Source organism: Xenopus laevis, chromosome 6L, assembly GCF_017654675.1.
Source record: "Xenopus laevis strain J_2021 chromosome 6L, Xenopus_laevis_v10.1, whole genome shotgun sequence".
NCBI classification, from domain to species: domain Eukaryota; kingdom Metazoa; phylum Chordata; class Amphibia; order Anura; family Pipidae; genus Xenopus; species Xenopus laevis.
The window spans coordinates 98,359,901-98,383,463 of record NC_054381.1 but is presented as its reverse complement, the minus strand read 5'-3'; the positions used below and the strand labels follow the sequence as shown (position 1 = coordinate 98,383,463).

At 39.1% G+C, this 23,563-nt stretch overlaps 1 protein-coding gene across 3 annotated transcripts in view; it reads left to right on the top strand.

The window, feature by feature from the left end:
- The window catches only part of cap2.L (cyclase associated actin cytoskeleton regulatory protein 2 L homeolog), a 70,432-nt gene that overhangs the window by 13,329 nt on the left and 33,540 nt on the right, over positions 1-23,563 (top strand). For all 3 annotated transcript variants that reach the window (XM_018266430.2, XM_018266429.2, NM_001091774.1), the window contains 3 exon segments: positions 601-733; positions 1,332-1,432; positions 22,230-22,307. In XM_018266430.2, the coding sequence (XP_018121919.1) occupies positions 610-733; positions 1,332-1,432; positions 22,230-22,307 (303 nt within the window). In that variant the 5' untranslated portion in view covers positions 601-609.

The following is a 23,563-nucleotide window of genomic DNA, read 5'->3' as shown; positions in this document are numbered from 1 at the left end:
AACACCCAACATTTCTATAACTTACCTTATTTTCGGCGCATCCAACTTCACGCCAGCGTTACGTGCCTCGCATCGGAACGCATGTAAATCGCCCATGTACTTCTGCCCTAGACTTAGAATATCACTATTTGTGTTTTAAGTGCATTAAAGCTGCCAATCATTTCCTGCAGTATTTTTCTTGTCACATAAAAGTAGTCACTCTTTTGCTGCAGATAAACTGAATTCTAAGTATTTCGGAATGAGGAAATGAGAGAATCCCTGCAGGTCATTTGAATAAATGTATAACAAATGCTTTTATTTGCAACATATAGAGGCAGATTTATTAGGTGGTGTTAAAAAGGTGGAATAATACACCACACGTTGCCAAGCACCGCCGTTTAAAAAATGTGAAAATGGCGTAATATTTAACTTGCTTTTTGTTTGAGCAACTTCCCATGGAACTTACTATATTATATTACTATATATTTTATACAGCTTTTTAGACCATTTTTTTGTCAGCGAATTTCGTTTCATACAGCATAATAAATATACTCCATAGAGTAAAGCCGGATTGTCATGAGTAAAGAAATGCTGACAAATTTTTATTTAACTGTTTCTCAGGTATTCAAAATGGCAGAAATGGATGGATTAATGGACAGGCTGGAGAAAGCTGTAATTCGACTTGAATGTGTGCTTTCAAGTTCTTATTCTTCCAACTCAGCAGACAAAAATGTTGTTAATGGCATAAATGGAGGTACAGTACTTTGTAATTGAAGAATTCAAATGTGAGCTATCAGTAATGATGTGTAAAATGAAGTCAAGAACACTTTGGGGAGAAAACATTTACCTTTAGCTATTCCAGTGTAGGAGGTCTGGTGGGTAGCTTTCTACACAAAAAATGGTTTATTTTGATAAACTTGAGTGAAGGAGTCACCATATAAACAGGCATGCAGGTTTTGGCAACTAGGAGAGGGCCTAGGACCACATTTTGTACCAGCTACGCTACTATATACCAATCCCTACAGTACTAATATACTTGTGAAACTGATTCTTCTTATATGTATGTAACAAAAGTGCAAGGAACTAGCACCTTTTAATCCTCAAACGCTCATAGCCCTCTTCCCATTTTCTTCATATTTATAATATATATATGTATATACTGTATATATATATATATATATATATATATATATATATATATATATATATATATATACAGTATAAGCATGTTATAAGCTTTAAAGCTCTAATTATTACTATTAATAATACTTTTCTTCAGAATTTGATTGTTACTGTTTTAACTGCATTATCTAAAGTATTTCTTAATTTATAATAATAATAATTCTGTGCAGGTGTTGCCCCATTTGTGGAAGCTTTTGATGCGCTGATGGCAGGGACATTGGAGGAATATCTCAAGAATAGCAAAGTTATTGGCGGTGAAGTAGAGGCACATGTGAGTATTAATCTGTTTCCAAACTGCATGCTTCAAAGGTCTTGTGATCAGCAGTATTCAGTCTGCTTCGGGACAAAGTGGGCCTTATTCGGGTAAACCACCTTGTCCTAATATGATCTTAAGAAAACTTCTCTTTTCTATACACATGTTCAATGCCAAACATTCCTGATTGTTCGGAAAGGCTTTTAATGAATCTGCACATTTATCATTTATTTGTCTAAATCTGTGAAACGGCTTTAACAAATTAAACACCATTCTGTTCAGTGGAGTGTTAGAGCTCAGCTGCAACGATGAGCTCTTCACACTCTCCAAATATTTAATTGCAGCATTCAGTTTTCAGACCTAAAACAAATCATTCTGAGTAAAACGGGGGGGGGGACGTCAGCAGGCAGATTGGCTTTTGGGCACTCATGGTTCAAATCTGGGCCTGAAACCCTTAGTCAACTACCCATTACCCAGTTCTGTGAGTTTTTTGATGACACAGAGCCTAATGGGTCACCCCCAGTGTCATTCATTACAGATGGCAGTTATTATTGAGTACAACCAGCTAGTCTGTTAATGCAAAGATCTAAAATAAACTGCAGTCCCCCATTTTGAAGATTTTATGTCAGTTGTCTGCTGTACAGCCCTACAGAAATACCACTGTGTTTGTAATGAAGTTATGTTTGTTTGGTAATTAAGGGTATATAAATCAGATAACTTTTAGACGTTGTAGGTTTTCCAGAGTATAAAACGGAGAAGCACAGATACGAGCTATGCAGGTTAACATAGACAGTATGCCCCTTTTAGCCTCCATTGAGCAACGCCAAATCAGTTTTATCCAAAGGCTATTGTTTGCCACCCAGCCGTTCTGTATGAGACTATAGAAAGCACGATTTTATTTTTAACCCTATGGCATGGTTTCACCCTTCTGAAACAGCTGTGCTAAAATTAAGATATTTTTACCTTGCTTACACAGAAAATGTGGAACTACTGAACTGCAATATTTTGCAAAGTCTATGGAGTCGCAGGTCTTGTTTAAAATCTTGTGTCAGGAGCCTTTTAAATGCTTAAATACTTAATCTGGCACTTTATAAAAACTCACTTAAGAGCATGGAGCAAGTTGTCAGGTCTTTTGTTTAAAGCTGAGGATATTTTAGTAGTTATTTGTAAAATGTGTATTAATTCCCTTTAATATACTTCTAAGATTGAGTGCAGAGAACTTATTTAGTGTTGGGTATGTATACTATATATGTACAGTGGTGTGAAAAACTATTTGCCCCCTTCCTGATTTCTTATTCTTTTGCATGTTTGTCACACTTAAATGTTTCTGCTCATCAAAAACCGTTAACTATTAGTCAAAGATAACATAATTGAACACAAAATGCAGTTTTTAAATGAAGGTTTACGTTATTAAGGGAGAAAAATCTCCAAATCTACATGGGCCTGTGTGAAAAAGTGATTGCCCCCCTTGTTAAAAAATAACTTAACTGTGGTTTATCACACCTGAGTTCAATTTCAAAGGTTATAAAGCCATTTCTAAAGCTTTGGGACTCCAGCAAACCACAGTGAGAGCCATTATCCACAAATGGCAAAAACATGGAACAGTGGTGAACCTTCCCAGGAGTGGCCGGCCGACCAAAATTACCCCAAGAGCGCAGAGACAACTCATCCGAGAGGCCACAAAAGACCCCAGGACAACATCTAAAGAACTGCAGGCCTCACTTGCCTCAATTAAGGTCAGTGTTCACGACTCCACCATAAGAAAGAGACTGGGCAAAAACGGCCTGCATGGCAGATTTCCAAGGCGCAAACCACTTTTAAGCAAAAAGAACATTAAGGCTCGTCTCAATTTTGCTAAAAAAACATCTCAATGATTGCCAAGACTTTTGGGAAAATACCTTGTGGACCGACGAGACAAAAGTTGAACTTTTTGTAAGGTGCGCGTCCCGTTACATCTGGCGTAAAAGTAACACAGCATTTCAGAAAAAGAACATCATACCAACAGTAAAATATGGTGGTGGTAGTGTGATGGTCTGGGGTTGTTTTGCTGCTTCAGGACCTGGAAGACTTGCTGTGATAGATGGAACCATGAATTCTACTGTCTACCAAAAAATCCTGAAGGAGAATGTCCGGCCATCTGTTCATCAACTCAAGCTGAAGCGATCTTGGGTGCAGCAGCAGGACAATGACCCAAAACACACCAGCAAATCCACCTCTGAATGGCTGAAGAAAAACAAAATGAAGACTTTGGAGTGGCCTAGTCAAAGTCCTGACCTGAATCCTATTGAGATGTTGTGGCATGACCTTAAAAAGGCGGTTCATGCCAGAAAACCCTCAAATAAAGCTGAATTACAACAATTCTGCAAAGATGAGTGGGCCAAAATTCCTCCAGAGCGCTGTAAAAGACTCGTTGCAAGTTATCGCAAACGCTTGATTGCAGTTATTGCTGCTAAGGGTGGCCCAACCAGTTATTAGGTTCAGGGGGCAATTACTTTTTCACACAGGTTTGGATTTCTTTTCTCCCTAAATAATAAAAACCCTCATTTAAAAACTGCATTTTGTGTTTACTTGTGTTATCTTTGACTAATAGTTAAATGTGTTTGATGATCAGAAACATTTTGTGTGACAAACATGCAAAAGAATAAGAAATCAGGAAGGGGGCAAATAGTTTCTCACACCACTGTATATAATACACAAAAGCCATGAATATCCTGTAAATTATATCCTTATAAACGGTGAGTTCTGATGTCATCAGTTATAAACGGTGAGTTCTGATGTCATTTCTGTCACATGACTCATTGAAATTTGTGTATTATAATAAATAAAGTACCCCCAGTTGTAAAATATGAGGATATTAGAAGTTACCTCGGAGTTCCATGACCTGTATAAAAACACTCGGCCTTCGGCCTCGTGTTTTTATATGGTCATGAAACTCCTCGGTAACTTATAATATCCCTATATTTTACAAAAGGGGGTACTTTATTCACTATATAGTTATCTCTCTCTCTCTCTCTCTCTCTCTCTCTCTCTCTCTCTCTCTCTCTCTCTCTCCCTCTCTCTCTCTCTCTCTATATATATATATAAGCAGACCTTGCACTTGAAGGGGGGCCCAGGAAGTATATGGGCCATGAGGCCCTAATTCATATATAATTTCAATAAATGTTGGTAAAACAGGTCAATCTCTAGACATTTTGGGGGGCCTGAAAAACTATTTGCTGTGGGGCCCAGAATTTGAGGTGATTGATTGTGCTGTGTGATGATGTGAAACCTGAGTGCCGTTCTTTCCACTAGCTCTAACAATAACACATGTACTCAGGCCTTGCAGCTGCCGTCCCTGTCAAAACCCCATGATTTTACTGTATGACTTTGGCAAAACACCTGCTGTACAAGAGCATATGCTGCATATCTGACCTTGTTTGTCTGACAATGTTTGTGTTGTTCGTGGTAGATCGTAATATATGTATAAGACTCTGTGGTATAATCATGGGCAGAAATGGAATTCTATGAAACAGATACTAAATATATATATTACACGTCTCTGGAAGATCAGCATGCGTTGTACAGGGCTTCTTAGTTAGCTTCTTCAGTAAGTGCTAAATAGTAAGTGATTATTTTGGTATATCATTATACATCTTTAAGTAAGGCATAATAATGAATGTGTGTGTGACTGTATATTTATTTTTCACTGCCAGTGGCCCCTCTTTTCACTCTAGTTAGTGGCTCCTATCAAGTACAACCCTTGACCTGTTTTGGAATGTTTTTGCCATGAGGCAAGATGAGAACATTGCCTGAGGTGGCACTTTACCAGTATCAGGAAAAAAGCCTTCCCTGGTAACATTAATGCTCAATTCATTTAGGTGAAAATACATCTCAGAAAGTGAAATTTTGTTCTGTACAGCACAGAGGCAGTCCGCTCCCTGCTTCAAGCACATTTGAGGTAAGCATGGGGGTGAAAGTGTCTTCAGATCTGTTGCCTCTTAGCATTGCCCGTTAGCAGTGGCGGAACTACCGGAGGAGCAGGAGTTGTGAATGAACCAGGGCCCGTGGGCGGTTCCAACGCCCGCGTAGCTGACAAGAATGTCGCTTCTGGAGGGGGGGGCGGCTGCACGCCCACACCCGGGCCTGGCTAGTTACGTTACTGCCCATTAGAAGAGGAGGGTGAAAATAATGGCCTTCCTACATCTGCTATGTTTCTTCCATATTAACACTGCTATCAATTATAATATTTATTAGTCAGGCAAGAACCCTGCACAAGGTACAGAGGTAGCACGTACATTTACACGGCAAAAATATCATAGCTCATTTCTACCTGTGGGTGCAGCGCAAAAAGCATGCTTTTGAACTTTACTCACAGTCAACACCCAAAGGCACAGGTCCTTGCACTTTCTGATAAGACTATGAAGATTTTCATTCATCCAGGTCGTGGTATATCTAATAAGTAATTCTCAAACAACTGGACTTGCTGAGTAATTATTGGACGTTTCACTATTCACCCGAGCAGCTTCTTCAGTTGAACTGACTGGTGTGGGAAGTTTTCGTTATATAAACTCTTCCACTAATCCAATCACAATGGCACATAGTAACTCTTCAGAGAGGTGACATCTGAAATTCACAGAGGTGTTGATTCTGTATAAAACAAAGCAATGTGGTATATGCAGTCCAGTGTAGCGAGGAGTGCCCTGACCTATACATTGGGCAGACAAAACAACTACTCACCAAGTGAATGGCTTAGCATAGGAGGATGAACTCTACAGGGAAAGACTCTGCTGTCTTTCTACACCTAAAAGGCAAGAGACACTCCTTTGAATATAGATAGATAAAGAAGAGTTTATATACCGAGGACTTCCCACACCAGTCAGTTGCACTGAAGAAGCTGCTCGGATTAGCAGTGAAACGTGTTCAGTGATTACTCAGCAAATCCAGTTGTTAGAGAATTGCTTATATTAGATACACTTTCTAATAAGTATATAACACAAATCACAAAAGAGAACAGGCAAAGGGAATTCCTCCCACTAATGTGGAGCGAATGGTGTGCAAGATCAAAACAAAGCTATTTACAAAATAAAAGACAGACTGACCCATACAATAGCACATCCCTATTCAAAAATATTTCTATGAATGAGTTCCAAATTAAAACTTAGGGGCACATTTACTTTGCTCGAGTGAAGGAATAGAATAAAAAAACCCTCGAATTTCGAATGTTATTTTTGGCTGCTTCGACCATCGAATTGGCTACTTCGACCTTCGACTACGACTTTGAATCGAACGATTCGAACTAAAAATCGTTTGAATATTCGACCATTCGATAGTCGAAGTACTGGGGACCTGTGTGCTGAGCACGGCTGTGCTTTAAAAGATTTAGGTGCGAACTGGAAGTGCCGGACGTGATGTCATACACATGCACAAATGCTATCATGAAGCCACCGAAAGCTACTTGCGCATGCACAAATGCTTACTGTGCATACGCAGCCAGGAAACCAAGGAAAACCTAAAAAAATCAGGAGCATGAAGACCATGGGGATGGCCAAAAATTGGATATCTCTCAAAGAAATAGGGGGATTTGAAAGCTCTGTGAGTGCAAGCTCTGGTACATCTGTTGATGAGTAGCAGCAACTTGCATAATAAGCCACAACTTCCACTCTGCATTTTGCATTTTCCTATGTACTGCATCATTTGGCAGTAAAGGCTGAATAATGCACCTAAACAAACAATACAAAAATGAAATCATCCTCTAGACCAGTGATCCCCAACCAGTAGCTCGCGAGCAACATGTTGCTCTCCAACCCCTTGGATGTTGCTCTCAGGGTCCTCAAAGCATGTGCTTATTTTTGAATTTTAACCCTTTAAGTGCCACAGAACGTAGAATCTACGTTCTGTGGAAAAGTATCTTGAAATGCCACAGAACGTAGATTCTACGTTCTGCAGCATAAGCGTGCGGGGAGCTCAGGAGCGGCTTTAAATGCTGCTCGCTCCTTCCCCGCTCGCTCACAACCCCCTAGGCAACGAGCGGAGCGGGTGGGAAAGGGGCTCCTGAGGCGCGATCGTCCAGGGGCCCCACAAACGCAACAGACGCACGTGGCTGCGCGCTGCTGCTGCTGCCTGCACTTCCGGGTCCCTCCAGCGACGCCCACGCATCGGATCAACGGATCTGGCGACTCCCTCCTGCTTCTCCACTCCTCCTGCCATCATGGACACAGATCTGCAGCTACACACCCCAGGTTAGTGTAACACACACACAAAATACACTTACACACACTTTATACACTAATACATGCTTAGATTTACACTTACACACACTCACATACATTTTTTGGGGGATCAGGGGGGTCACACACACACTTGGGGGGGGTACATACACTTGCACACACAAACACATGCACATAACATGCAATTTACCAATTGTACACATGTGCACACACATACACTGTTGTGTAGCTTTTTTTTTTTTTTTTCATATTGCATTGTTGTGTTTTTGGCTCAAAAAAATGTTTTATTGCCTTTGCGAATAGCGTATTCGCTAACCGTACTGTGCAATACCTTTTGTATGTTATTTCGGTGATTATTTGGAAATTTTAGGGATTTTGGTGCATTGTTAGCCATTTTATTGCATTTTCAGCGCTGCATAACTGTTGCTTGCTTTATTCTGTCCGTAAAACCTATTTTGCCAAGCTATAATATTCAAACTGTAATTCTGATGTCTGATTACACTAGTCTGAAAAAAAAAAGCATAGATTTTTGTGGTTTTATTGGATTTTAGTAATTTTATTTGAATTTCACACTTTCTGTATTATTTTGTTATGTCTTGTAAATTTTATCTACTATATATCCAATTGGGCGTCTCTGTGCGCCACATAGTTTGGTAAATCTGTGAATATTGGGCATGAAAGTGTTCAGTAGACACCTGTCGTTCATATTTAGGATGGTTTATGCGGATACTTTACGAAATGTGGGACATATAATGGGGTAAAATTCAAGCTTCGTGACGATTTTCAGAAATTTGATAAAAACCGTTACGTTCAGCAGTACTTTGCAGTTTGGCAGTTTGCAGTAGAAACACATATTTACCCATATTGGATTCGTCAGAATGTGTACTTTCTGAAAATATATGGTTTTCTGGGGTCTCTGTACTGTTAGGGGGGTCTAATGTCGCATAATACACACACCAGGTGCTTATATTGCAGCAGCCAGCACGTCAGCTGTGAAAATGTATATACATATTGTCATTTGGGGTCTCTGTGCGCCACATAGTTTGGTATATCTATACATATTGGGCATCAAAGTGTTCAGTAGACCCCTGGCGTTCATATTTCGGATGTTTTATGCTGATACACTACGAAATGTGGGGCATATAATGGGGTAAAATTCAAGCTTCGTGACGATTTTCAGAAATTTGATAAAAACCGTTATGTTCAGCATTGCTTTGCAGTTTGGCAGTTTGCATTAGAAACACTTATTTACCCATATTGGATTCGTCAGAATATGTACTTTCTAAAAATATATGGTTTTCTGGGGTCTCTGTACTGTTAGGGGGGTCTAATGTCGCATAATACACACACCAGGTGCTCATATTGCAGCAGCCAGCGCGTCAGCCGTGAAAATGTATATACACTATTGTCATTTGGGGGTCTCTGTGCGCCACATAGTTTGGTATATCTATGCATATTGGGCATCAAGTGTTCAGTAGACCCCTGGCGTTCATATTTAGGATGTTTTATGCTGATACGTTACGAAATGTGGGGCATATAATGGGGTAAAATTCAAGCTTTGTGACGATTTTCAGAAATTTGATAAAAACCGTTACTTTCAGCATTGCTTTGCAGTTTGGCAGTTTGCATTAGAAACACTTATTTACCCATATTGGATTCGTCAGAATATGTACTTTCTAAAAATATATGGTTTTCTGGGGTCTCTGTACTGTTAGGGGGGTCTAATGTCGCATAATACACACACCAGGTGCTCATATTGCAGCAGCCAGCGCGTCAGCCGTGAAAATGTATATACACTATTGTCATTTGGGGGTCTCTGTGCGCCACATAGTTTGGTATATCTATGCATATTGGGCATCAAAGTGTTCAGTAGACCCCTGGCGTTCATATTTAGGATGTTTTATGCTGATACGTTACGAAATGTGGGGCATATAATGGGGTAAAATTCAAGCTTTGTGACGATTTTCAGAAATTTGATAAAAACCGTTACTTTCAGCATTGCTTTGCAGTTTGGCAGTTTGCAGTAGGAACACATATTTACCCATATTGGATTCGTCAGAATGTGTACTTTCTGAAAATATATGGTTTTCTGGGGTCTCTGTACTGTTAGGGGGGTCTAATGTCGCATAATACACACACCAGGTGCTCATATTGCAGCAGCCAGCGCGTCAGCCGTGAAAATGTATATACACTATTGTCATTTGGGGGTCTCTGTGCGCCACATAGTTTGGTATATCTATACATATTGGGCATCAAAGTGTTCAGTAGACCCCTGGCGTTCATATTTAGGATGTTTTATGCTGATACGTTACGAAATGTGGGGCATATAATGGGGTAAAATTCAAGCTTTGTGACGATTTTCAGAAATTTGATAAAAACCACTACTTTCAGCATTGCTTTGCAGTTTGGCAGTTTGCAGTAGGAACACATATTTACCCATATTGGATTCGTCAGAATGTGTACTTTCTGAAAATATATGGTTTTCTGGGGTCTCTGTACTGTTAGGGGGGTCTAATGTCGCATAATACACACACCAGGTGCTCATATTGCAGCAGCCAGCGCGTCAGCCGTGAAAATGTATATACACTATTGTCATTTGGGGGTCTCTGTGCGCCACAAAGTTTGGTATATCTATGCATATTGGGCATCAAAGTGTTCAGTAGACCCCTGGCGTTCATATTTAGGATGTTTTATGCTGATACGTTACGAAATGTGGGGCATATAATGGGGTAAAATTCAAGCTTTGTGACGATTTTCAGAAATTTGATAAAAACCATTACTTTCAGCATTGCTTTGCAGTTTGGCAGTTTGCATTAGGAACACATATTTACCCATATTGGATTCGTCAGAATGTGTACTTTCTGAAAATATATGGTTTTCTGGGGTCTCTGTACTGTTAGGGGGGGTCTAATGTCGCATATTACACACACCAGGTGCTTATATTGCAGCAGCCAGCGCGTCAGCCGTGAAAATGTATATACACTATTGTCATTTGGGGGTCTCTGTGCGCCACATAGTTTGGTATATCTATGCATATTGGGCATCAAAGTGTTCAGTAGACCCCTGGCGTTCATATTCAGGATGTTTTATGCTGATAAGTTACGAAATGTGGGGCATATAATGGGGTAAAATTCAAGCTTTGTGACGATTTTCAGAAATTTGATAAAAAACCGTTATGTTCAGCATTGCTTTGCAGTTTGGCAGTTTGCAGTAGAAACACTTATTTACCCATATTGGATTCGTCAGAATGTGTACTTTCTGAAAATATATGGTTTTCTGGGGTCTCTGTACTGTTAGGTGGTCTAATGTCGCATGATACACACACCGGGTGGTTATATTGCAGCAGCCAGCGCGTCAGCCGTGAAAATGTCTATACATATTGTCATTTGGGGGTCTCTGTGCGCCACATAGTTTGGTATATCTATGCACATTGGGCATCAAACTGTTTAGTAGACCCATATGTTTATATTTAGGATGCTTTATGCTGGTAATGATACATGGACAATACGATGCTGGAAAGTTGAAGCTTTGAGGCAATTTCCAGATATTTCACCAAAACCGCCAAATTTGGCAAAGCTTTGCGACTCAGTAGTTTGGAGCAGAAAGGCATGGGTACCCATTTTAGATTCTGTAGAATGTGTACTTTCCAAAAATATATGGGGTTGGGGGGTAAAGATATATTTCTGTGTTTTTACCCCACAAAAATGCAGTCAATGTGTTGATTTTTCATTAGCTGAAGTTACCCACAGGACAATTTGTATGTGCTAACTTCATTTTGGGGCCTCTAAATGCCATATACTTTGGTAAACTTATGAACAATGGCCACCAAAATGTTCAGAGGAACCCTGGAAATCATATTTAGGGTGCTTTTTCTTAGTACGTAATGACACATGGGTGATATGGTGCTGGGAAGTTGAAGCTTTGAGGCAATTTTCAGATATTTCACCAAAACCGACAACTTTGGGAAAGCCTTGCGACTCAGTAGTTTGGAGCAATAAGGCATGGGTACCCATTTTAGATTCTGTAGAATGTGTACTTTCCAAAAATGTATGGGTTTGGGGGGTAACCATATATTTCTGTGTTTTTACCCCACAAAAATGCAGTCAATGTGTTGATCTTTCATTAGCTGAAGTTACCCACAGGACTATTTGTATGCACTAACTTCATTTTGGGGCCTCTAAATGCCAGATACTTTGGTAAACCTATAAACAATGGCCACCAAACTGTTCGGAGGAACCCTGGCAATCATATTTAGGGTGCTTTTTCTTGGTGCATAACGATACATGGGTGATATGGTGCTGAGAAGTTGAAGGTTTGAGGCAATTTTCAGATATTTCACCAAAACCGACAATTGTGGGAAAGCCTTGCGACTCAGTAGTTTGGAGCAGAAAGGCATGGGTACCCATTTTAGATTCTGTAGAATGTGTACTTTCCAAAAATATATGGGTTTTGGGGGTAAACATATATTTCTGTGTTTTTACCCCACAAAAATGCAGTCAATGTGTTGATTTTTCATTAGCTGAAGTTACCCATGGGACTGTTTGTATGCGCTAACTTCATTTTGGGGCCTCTAAATGCCAGATACTTTGGTAAACTTATGAACAATGGCCACCAAAATGTTCAGAGGAACCCTGGCAATCATATTTAGGGTGCTTTTTCTTAGTACGTAATGACACATGGGTGATATGGTGCTGGGAAGTTGAAGCTTTGAGGCAATTTTCAGATATTTCACCAAAACCGACAACTTTGGGAAAGCCTTGCGACTCAGTAGTTTGGAGCAGAAAGGCATGGGTACCCATTTTAGATTCAGTAGAATGTGTACTTTCCAAAAATATATGGGTTTGGGGGGTAAACATATATTTCTGTGTTTTTACCCCACAAAAATGCAGTCAATGTGTTGATTTTTCATTAGATGAAGTTACCCACAGGACTATTTGTATGCGCTAACTTCATTTTGAGGCCTCTAAATGCCAGATACTTTGGTAAACCTATGAACAATGGCCACCAAACTGTTTGGAGGAATGCTGGCAATCATATTTAGGGTGCTTTTTTTGGTGCGTAACGATACATGGGTGATATGGTGCTGGGAAGTTGAAGCTTTGAGGCAATTTTCAGATATTTCACCAAAACCGACAATTGTGGGAAAGCCTTGCGACTCAGTAGTTTGGAGCAGAAAGGCATGGGTACCCATTTTAGATTCGGTAGAATGTGTACTTTCCAAAAATATATGGGTTTTGGGGGGTAAACATATATTTCTGTGTTTTTACCCCACAAAAATGCAGTCAATGTGTTGATCTTTCATTAGCTGAAGTTACCCACGGGACTGTTTGTATGCGCTAACTTCATTTTGGGGCCTCTAAATGCCAGATACTTTGGTAAACTTATGAACAATGACCACCAAAATGTTCAGAGGAACCCTGGCAATCATATTTAGGGTGCTTTTCTTAGTATGTAATGATACATGGGCGATATGGTGCTGGGAAGTTGAAGGTTTGAGGCAATTTTCAGATATTTCACCAAAACCGACAATTCTGGGAAAGCCTTGCGACTCAGTAGTTTGGAGCAGAAAGGCATGGGTACCCATTTTAGATTCAGTAGAATGTGTACTTTCCAAAAATATATGGGTTTGGGGGGTAAACATATATTTTTGTGTTTTTACCCCACAAAAAATGCAGTCAATGTGTTGATTTCTCAGTAGCTGAAGTAAAGTCCTGAACAATTTGGATGTGCTAACTTCATATTGGTGTCTCTAAATGCCAGATACTTTGGTAAACCTATGCATAATGGGTATCAAACTGTTCAGTGGACCCCTGGCAATCATATTTCAGGTGCTTTTTCTTGGTACCTAATATAGTTTGGGATATGCGGAGCAGCAAAATAAAACCTTTGAAATGATTTTTCAGAATTTTGAATTTTTTGTTGAAAAACCGCTATATTCAGACAAGGTTTTATGTTTGGTAGTTGGGAGTAGAGAGACATAGTTACCCATTTTGTAATCGGCAGAATGTGTACTTTTCAAAAATGTATGGTTTTCTGGGGTAAACCTACAGTTTCAGGATTTTTTGCCTTAGAATCTAAAGCATGCCGTTTTCTGCCTTAGTGCTTTCAAAATTCGGTAATATACTGCCGGGAGTTTTTGCTGTACAGAAATCCTAAATCTCCCTAAAACTATACATATCTGGTATTGGCACGTTCGAGAGACATAAGGCTTTCCAAATCAGTTGGATTTTCATCCGTAAAATGAAATATTTTTCTGGTATAAATTGATATACGATGAAAAATGGTAATTTTTCATATTTTTTTGGTATTTAGCACTATAAATTTTTTTGCACAGGTGGAAATACATGAAAACTTAGGCAGATTTAGAAAGCTCAGTTTCTACCGAAAAAAACAATGTATAGTTTTCCTAGGTAAACTATAGGTTTCCCCTCAGTAAATGCCCCTAAAGTGAGAGAGCACAAAATGTTTCAAAAACGGCTGGCATTTCGCGTAACCAAAATGTGAAATTCTGCTGGCACTTAAAGGGTTAAGCTTGAAAGCAAGTTTTAATTGCATAAAAACTATGTATAGTGCCAAGTAGATCCCCTTGTTGGCTGCCTGTCAACATAGGGGCTACAACATAGGCAATCACAGCCTTTATTTGGCACCCCAAGGGACTTTTTCATGTTTGTGTTGCTCCCCAACTCTTTTTACATTTGAATGTGGCTCCCAGGTAAAAAAAGGTTGGGGACCCCTGCTCTAGACTGTATCTAAACAAAGAAGGAACAGTTAAAGGGATAAATGCATTGAGAAATCTATTATGATTTCAGTTTAGAAGATTCAAAATTAGTTACCATGGAAACCACATCTTTTCCTATCTGCTACCATGGAAATAACAATGTTAAAAATAATTATATTGAAAGAGCAGTGGCTGGCTTGGCAGAAGCATTTAATCAGTGCATCGACATTAACATCATGGAGGGGGGGGCATCAAATTGCCCACATGCGTTACAACAATGTTTAATATAAAAAAAATATTTTTGAAAGAAGTTATCACATTTTGTGTTTATATAGGAAAGAGTGCTTTTTATAGCTGCTGTATTGTAATTAGAGCTTTCTTGAGAAGGTACAATTTACCATGGGGCATGACGGCATACTGATGCACTTCAGACAGCAGCCATTGTATGCATCAACAGTATGGAAAAGCAGAAGAAAACTATGCCAGTCAGGTGATTGAGCTGCTGCATTAGAACCGCCAGTTGGTGACTGCTGGTAATGCACACTTTGATCATGATCTGGAATAGGTTATACAGTCAGATTTTAAAGGGACAGTGTACACCTAAAAACATAAGCACAGTATATAGGACTTGTGTTGAAAAAATGCATTCTGCCTAGACTTTTAATTAAAAGAGATCCATAGTTTCTGAATCTGTTGCTATTTTAAAGCACAGATGTACACATAGTTTTTTTATCCACTGAGCTTCCTTCCCCTTTCCCTTTAGGGAATTGGCAGATGGGGAGATTTGTCACCTGCGATTATTTATACACGACTGTGGATGACACATCTTCCGAAAATGCCTCTCCAATCGGAAATAAATTAAATAGTTGACAGTAAAACCAACGCATCGCTTTGTTCTTTTGAAGTAGCCTGAAGTTGCCTTGGGAAGAAACCTCCAGGGATTTCATTTATTTCCAATGGAGGGGCATTTTCAGGAGATCTTTTTGTCGGTGAGAAAGCTTTTACAAGAGATAAGTCTGTAAAAGCAGAAGCAGAGATTTATCACTGGCTATAAGGCTTGTGACACTCGGGGAGATTTAGTTGCCTGGCGACTAATTTAGTTGCCTGGCGACTATTAGCAATTTAGTATCTATGCAAGTGTGTATTTTTTTTTAAGAACGGGTTTTTTATTTACAAAGTTATGTTCATAAAATTTTAAATGTTTGTGTAGCTAACTTGGCCAGATCAGTCAACCTTCCATTGTACTTATGTATTTTACTTAGCCTTGGAGTGTCTTTACATGTGCCAAAATAAAATAAGCAGCTTTTTATCACAGAGCTTCTCAGTGTACAGGTAATTTGTTTTATCGGTCCGTCCTGTGCTCTGCAGGACCAAGAACTGGTTTAATTTTCAACAAAAATCTTCTTAATTAAAACAATAGGCATAGTATGTTATGCACAAGCCCTATTCACTGAGCTCATGTTAGAAAGGAGTGTATACTGCCCCTTGAACAGAAATATTTGGTAAAAGGGCGTCCACATTTGTTGAATTACAACACACAGAAACCACAAATAGCCAAAGGCTGTATAGAATTACCTGGTGTTGCCAGTCAACAACAGCAGGTTGAAAGGCCTTGCTTTGTATACAGAAATGGGGCTCATGGGGGCTTGTTTTGTCAAGGGCCCTATCGTGAGAGAGCCCTAACTGTATTATTCATAAACCTTCAGTTGTTAACAGAACTGGTTACATAGCCACTGGAAGCTGCTGTAGTGTTATTTATGCTTTATTCCTAGTACCAGGCAGATTGAAAAAGTTCAGCAGCTCCCTTGATATTCATTATAGCAAAAGAAGAAACCCTTGCTGGTCAATTGAAAGGGCCATTCTTCCTGTAATGCTGAACCGTTATGAAACTGAATATGTCTGCTCTGCTCTTCCTCTCTCCTGCAATCATTTTTTTTTCACTGTTACTCCCTCTTCACTGGCCACACTTGTTAGAATTTCACATTCACTCAACTGGAATTTACAAGAGACAACTTGTGACTTAGGTGTCAGCACAAATATAAACAAAAGATTTTGCAATCTAGCTGCTCATTGCTTTGTTATACTAAACATTATAGCCAGCATGATGAGATTAACTGCAAAGCATAGACGATAAACAAGGGTATACAAAAGCCTTGGGCAACCTTAAGCCTCTCTGCTTGTTGCTGAACTTCAGATCTCAGATCCGCCAACAGCCAAAGAAATCTGAAGGGCAGCTAGTGGCCCAACACTTGTACAGAAGCACAGGTGCCCCACACAAACACATGTACACTCATTTACTGGGGCTAATACTGGACAAAATTAGCTCTGGTCATTCTCCAATCATATTTTATTGGTTGCTATAGGTTACTGCATTGAGCCAGTTATGCCTAGTATTAGTAAATGAGTCCTGCTGCATTTTATTTATACAAGGGCAGAACACTAGGGGGCATATTTATAATGCTGTGTAAAACTAAATTCATTGTAAAATAAATGGCGAATTTATCAAGGTGTGTGTAATTTTACACCATGCAAACACCAGATATTCCACCATTAGTTTACATTGATTCCGCCAGAAGTCACTAAGAAAAAAACGCATAAAATTTTTGCTCTGTTTTTTATCGTCGTTTGTCGTTTTTTACACGACGAAGCCTGGAGATGTGTGGTGCATTATCTTGCTGTTTTTTTATGTCAGCATAATAAAAATGCCCCTAGAAGTTTACGACCTTTCAGCATGTGGGTGAACCCAGAAGCATAGGAGGCCCAAAGGGGCCATGTGTTATATACCATTTCAGTGAATGCTTGTGATGCTCTTATGGTGAACTGCATATATCATGCTATTGGGTCCAGTAGCATATAGTTGTGCCGCTGATTTTATTTTGTCCCAAGTAAATTGCATATTCCAAAGCTGCATTTTAAATATGCTATCAAGGGAACCTGTGGCAGGGATAGTCAACCTCTGCCAACAAAGCATGGAGTGGATATAGGGTGTAGTTTCACAACACATGGTGTGGCAAAGGTTTGTACTCCTTGTTGTAGGAGAACACAGTCCTGTGTCATTCAATCTTTGCTAACATAGTACTTGGAAAACATTTTTAACTTCCCACATGTCATCATTGGGCATAATATTTTTAAATCCGCACACAGTGTTGTTGGATATTTATGTCTCATAATTTATTTTGCAATGCTTGTTGCCTCAGGGATCTAAATGAAGACATTACTGTATGTATGTTGCTAAACTTTAGGAACTGTGCAGGGGGTGACCAAAGAGATAGTATAACAAGGGGATGGATTTGTACTGCTAGGGTACCTTCTGGGCAACTGATATTCGGGATTTGTTGTTTGATTGACAGTTAAAATATTGGCTGTCCTCATTACTTACTAGTCCTGTAATTAACCTGGATTCAGTCATGGTGATAAAAAGGGTAGTCCAATCGCTCATTTTATAAAAAAAGTGTAAGTGACAGTGCAAACAGCAATTACATTTGTTCCCATTTCCTTTACCTCCCTCCGCTATTTAGAGCCTTCCATTCCTTTCTGACCCACCCATGCTTTGGCCCTTTTAGATATCTGTGCTTCTTGGTCCCACTCTCCTGTCCCTCTTGTGTTTCACTTTCTATAGTACTGCCATTTTTTAAATAAATTCTTTAAATTGAATTTATTTTAATATTAGAGAAAAAAACTTGGCAAATTTGATAATTGTGCCATTTCTGGTGTTAATTCAATTGTCGTAGCTCTGACAGTGTTTTATGCTTGCTAGTATTCTGGAATGTGGAAAATAACTATATTGTTACATACCCTGTCTACATAGTGGCTGGCATAGAGGATGGGTTTAGTTGTAGTCTTAAAAAATTACTCATTAGCAAGCATGGTTGCGTATTGTGTTTAATAAAGCAGACTCTCGCCCATTAAGACCTGGTGTCTGTGCAATTCATTTGCAGGTATTGTGGTCTGTTTGGGATCACTCAGTGGTTTTGTTATGGGATAGGGGAGCAGAGTTTTTTTCTCCACAGTTGATAGTATGGTAGGATTTTCTGTCAAAAATGTTCTCACACCAGAGGTTACATACATGCCCAGACCATCATATTCATATAAGTCTTTCTTCTTATGGTTTGCAAACCAATGGTCTGTGTAGCAGTATACAGTATGTTCATTACACACAAGCAGCACATGTATGTGAACTGTGAAAGTTGCAGCATTACATAGCTCTACTCATAGCTCTACTCATATTTGGACAGGAGAAAATCCAGATCCACCTCTGTAGAATCTTCTGAATATTGAATGGCAATTTATGTCCATGTAACCAGACGTTAAAAACTGATTCGGTGTCACTGGATCAGTGAATGGATTCTTCAGATCAGATCAGGTACATATAACAGCATACACCCACTCATATTTTAAAAACAGACGTTCCAATTGTCATATTGCAGCCCTTGAAAATGTGGTTGCTAAATAAAGGGACTACAACAGTTTGCATTTGCCATCTTGTAAAACGACATACAACGATTCTTCCAAATGAGCATACCATACATTGCAAAAAAAACCTTTCCTTATTCAGTTAATTGTGTGTGTGTCTTTATTAAAAGTATGACTGACTTAAACTTTAATATATGACTGCATTTTCATGCTTTATTGGGTTCACTCTTTAAAAACCACGTAGAAATGTTGGACTTAATCTAGTACCAGATGAGGGCTAGAGATATTTTTGATATTGTCCTGGGGTTATAAATACATGAGTTTTCACAAAGAATGATACTTTTTTCACACCAAATATTGAACCAAATCCTATACCAATTTTTTTTAAAAAATTAAAGAATCAGTGTGTGTGGGATTATGCCTGGGTTTTCTAGTTTAATGTTCTTTCATGTATGAGCACTATGTTTTATATGAGGTCTATGTGTTTTTATAGGCATGCCTTATTTTGATTGAATGACAGAACCCAGGGTTGTCAATTACCAGGCTATCATTGTGTAAATCTGTCAGTTACCGACAACATCTCCATCTGCTCAGAGGTTCAATAAAGAGAATTGTATGGACACACCTGCATTGGCTCAGGCATGATTTGTGCGCTTCTATCCATATTTAATTTATTTTTCAGTAAATTTAGAACTACAGTGTATCCACAAAAATATTAGCTTTAAGATTTGAAAAAAAAATGTTTTTATATACCATTTGTTGGTTCAATGAAGTAGATTGTTCACAGCTGTGTGGCTGTGTTGTCCACTGTTGGAAGCAATTTTCCACTTTGCATTATTTTGTCAAGATGAAGCTAAGCCTGAGATTATTTATGGACTTCAGAAATCATCTAGAAGAAGGGTCATGTAGGGCTGTGTTAGTTTATAAGCCTTTAAGTTATTGAAGGCTAGTTCTTTGCCTCTGTAATATTGACAGACAACCTTCCCTTGTCTGTTTCTATTACTCCAAATAATAATGATGGCCAGTTGTAACGCTGAATGTAGCCCAGAATCGCCCTATAAGGAGAACATTGAATAGGTTGTTGTGCTTAATTATAAAGTCTATAGGAGAGTTGCATAAAAAATAAAGAAAGGACGGTGGCAAAATCGCTGAAAATGCTTTTGAATGCATATTTGAGTGATTACTCAATTTGAGTGTTTTAGCAGAGATAGTTCTCAGTATTGTCTATGGCAGGGTATTTTCTGGCATTTTGCAACTCCATCGAAACACTGTGCAACAAATAGCACCATGTGCCATTGCCCTTATAATACCTGTAAAGCACTATATAAATGCCAGAAAATAAAAAATAAAAATAAATCCCTTAATTGCAATTTACTATACCTCTTCAAATAGTGACATACCAGACTTTTTTCTTGAGCATATATATGCAACCCCACAGTGTTCTAGCCATTCTATGCGAAGCAAGAATATGCCATGAGTGACCCAAGATTTGGCCACTAAAAGATAGCCAAAATGGTGTCATAGTTTCCCCACTGCAGTTGTATTTTCTAGCACTGTTCAGTAAAGCACATTTCCGGTCACTGTCAGCACCCTGAAGGTCAGAAGATCAGCTAATGAGTAGTGATCATCTAGGACATCTATTCATTTCCATGAATGGCCTGACTTGTAACAACACTGTAGCGACAGGCGTTTTTGGTCAGTCCCAAGGTAAATGTTTGACTTGCTTTAGCTTGAAGCAATCCAGCAAGATTTAATAACAAATTACAGCTTTTTGAAGCAACTTTGCAAAAGTTTGGTATAAGGAAGACAAAGTCCGGCGAGGTGTCATGTAAGCTAATAGGTTAAAAAAAGTCTGGGGATGAATAAATGTTTTGTATTTGTCCTTTTCATAGTTCATAGTGATCAGGAGGATTTTGCTGATCCAGTCAGGCTATTCAATCATTATTAGTCTATTAACTTATTACACCCAAACGTTGTGCTTGGTACTTATAAGTATAACTGTTTATTCAGCTATTCCATTATTATTTTTATAAAATAGATATCACTGTACCTATATATCGTGTTATTGTGTATTTATTGGCATATACTGGAATTATGTAATAGAAGGTCCATTAATAAGGTCCAGTAACAAGGTTGGCTAATTGTCTGGGCTGACTTTAAGTGGATATTTTACTAAGGGTTGATTTATTTTTTAAATGGGGAATATGCAATCATTTTAAGTTAGTCACCTAGAGATACCAACCAACACAACACAAATTTCAGCAACATAAAAACGACAAGCAGTTTACAGAGAAAAAAAATGAAAATATGAACAGGAGAGCAAGTACTTAATTTGCTTGGTAGAAGTTTTAGGGGTGGATGCACAACTGTGCCAATGTTGAACAGCTGATGGGTGCTTAGAATAGTTTTAAAATAGTGATAAATTGAAATACTCGAAGATACAAAAAAAGCTTTGGATAGATGCAAAGCTGTCATGTGCATTAAAATTCTTATCATTTTCAGACAGTCACGGAATGATCAGAGCAGATGTCAAAGTGGGTTATCTTCTGTCCTTATAGTCTATGTATTGATAGGTAGAAAATATTCTATGACACATATTCTGGCCAGTGAGTAATTCCTGTCTTGTGTGCTATTTAGAAAGTATACATTTGCAGATTAAGCCAGTAGGGTTCATTTGCTGAAGGGGTCAAGGTGCAAAGTGCAAAAAACATAAGCTAGTCTTCATGCTCTTGCTTGCAATGCACCTTAATCTCCCTCCATATATGTGGTGACACATTGCCAGCCCATTGGCGTCCACATACATGCATCTTACAAGTGTACCATTGATTATACTATAAGGAGAGCTTGTGAGAGCCATGTCATTTCCTCCTGCTTAAAAAAGATGCAATTTGCACAAACCTAGGGAGTGCAGCTGCTTTGCCCAGGACCATAGTAACATTGTAAGTTGGGTTGGAAAAAGACACCCATCAAGTTCAAACTTTAAAGTCTATAAAAAACCTGCCTAACTGGTAGTTGATTCAGAGGCTAGGGTTGCCACCTGGCCGGTATTTTACTGGCCTGGCCGGTAAAAATGATGGCTGATCCCAATGTTATTAATAGGGAAAAAAGATAAATATAGGAAGGCCGGTATTTTTTTCCAGAAAAGGTGGCAACCCTACCAGAGGCAGCCAACAAAACCCACTTGCAGCCTCTCCATTTTGCCTCAGGGAAAAAAATCCTTCCTGACTCCAAGGTGGGAATTGGGCCAGTCTCTGGATCAACTCAGTTTATATCCAGTTTTCATTCTGGAATCTGGATTCCTTCACAGCAGGACTAAGCAAAGTTGGAAGGTACAGGTCTAAAGTGTGATACAGGGGTTTCAAACTGTTTCATACTGTTGTAAAAGTAACACAGCTCTGCAAATACAGAAAACCTGTTATGAAGTGATAATGAATGTTTATTCTTACATTATTAAATATTACCTGCAATTTCTTTCTAGGCTGGAATGGTGGAAAATGCCTTCAAAGCAGAAAGAGCATTTCTGGTTTTCGCTTCGCAACACCAGCAGCCCCCTCAGGTAAGACATCATGGTATGGAATCTAACATATAGGTCTTGGTATTTTATGGTCCGCTATATCAATTTCCTGCTAAATTGTTATTGAATAGTATGTTTGATAGCATAGTTTTATGGTATCTTTTAAATGTTATGGTAAAACATAGATTGATGTTCCTGCTAGTGACCAATTTTTTCTGGCCCTGACCAAAGTGATCAAAGGCTTATGGCACACATTGAATGTGTACACATTGATGGTTCTGGGACCAACCTATTTTTGTGCGCATGGAGTGGATTTTGGGTGAAAAGCAGGCTTAAAGGGGATTCTGTCATGATTTTTATGGTGTCGATTTTATTCCTAAATTACACTGCAAATAATTCACTGTACCATATAAAATTACATTCCTAAAAGTAACTTTCTCATGATCAAACCCGTGGCACTTTATAATTGAATGAATCGTGTTGTTATCGTTTTGCAAAGAACCCCTGGCGTCCATTTTCTTTAATATTACACTTTTGGCAGTATGGAGGTGTAGTTTTAACAACACCCTCTTGTGCTCTTTCCAACATAGAGGAAAAGTGTAGCCCATGCTCTACCTATTTAGTTAGGGTTAAATTGGTATACAGTGTAGGGGAGCTGTGTACACTGTGAGTTGACAGGAAGGAAGGCCTGCAGAGGAAGGAGAGAGAAGCAGCAGAGGGAAAGCAAGGAGCTGCAAGCTCCAGAACCCCCAGTGGCAGAAAATTGTGCTCTCTTTAGGGTGCGGAAGGAAAGGGGGTCCTTGTCAGGGCTCTGAAGAGCAAAGCATGCTCTTCTCAGGGCAGGGAAAGCCAAGAAGGGGTCCTTCTCAGGACTCTGAAGCAACTGCCACATTAGTGGGGATTCCCCTCACAGCTCAAAGATCACCATCTTCAATCATCTAGGAAGTTGCACCTGGCTGGCAGGCTGTATGTATAACTGTAATTTGAGTGTCCTGCCAATAAATCCATCAATCTTTCCTGTGTGTATGTGTATTGCTGAACAGGGAAGGTCTCAGGGAGGGTTATTACAGCCCAGTCTGTCCTGACCCTGAGTGGAGGCATGCAATCCCATATAGCTACACACAGAACTCCTGTAGCGCCACAAGGGAGGAAATCAGTATTTGATTTCTGGCAGTAGCAAAAAAGGGCTAGAACAGCAAGGTAACCTCCCCTAGAGGGTTAAGCAAGGAATCCTAACATAAGATATTCACGTTTGTATTGGTTTTACTTAAGCTAGGGAACCAAAGCAAACTTTTTAG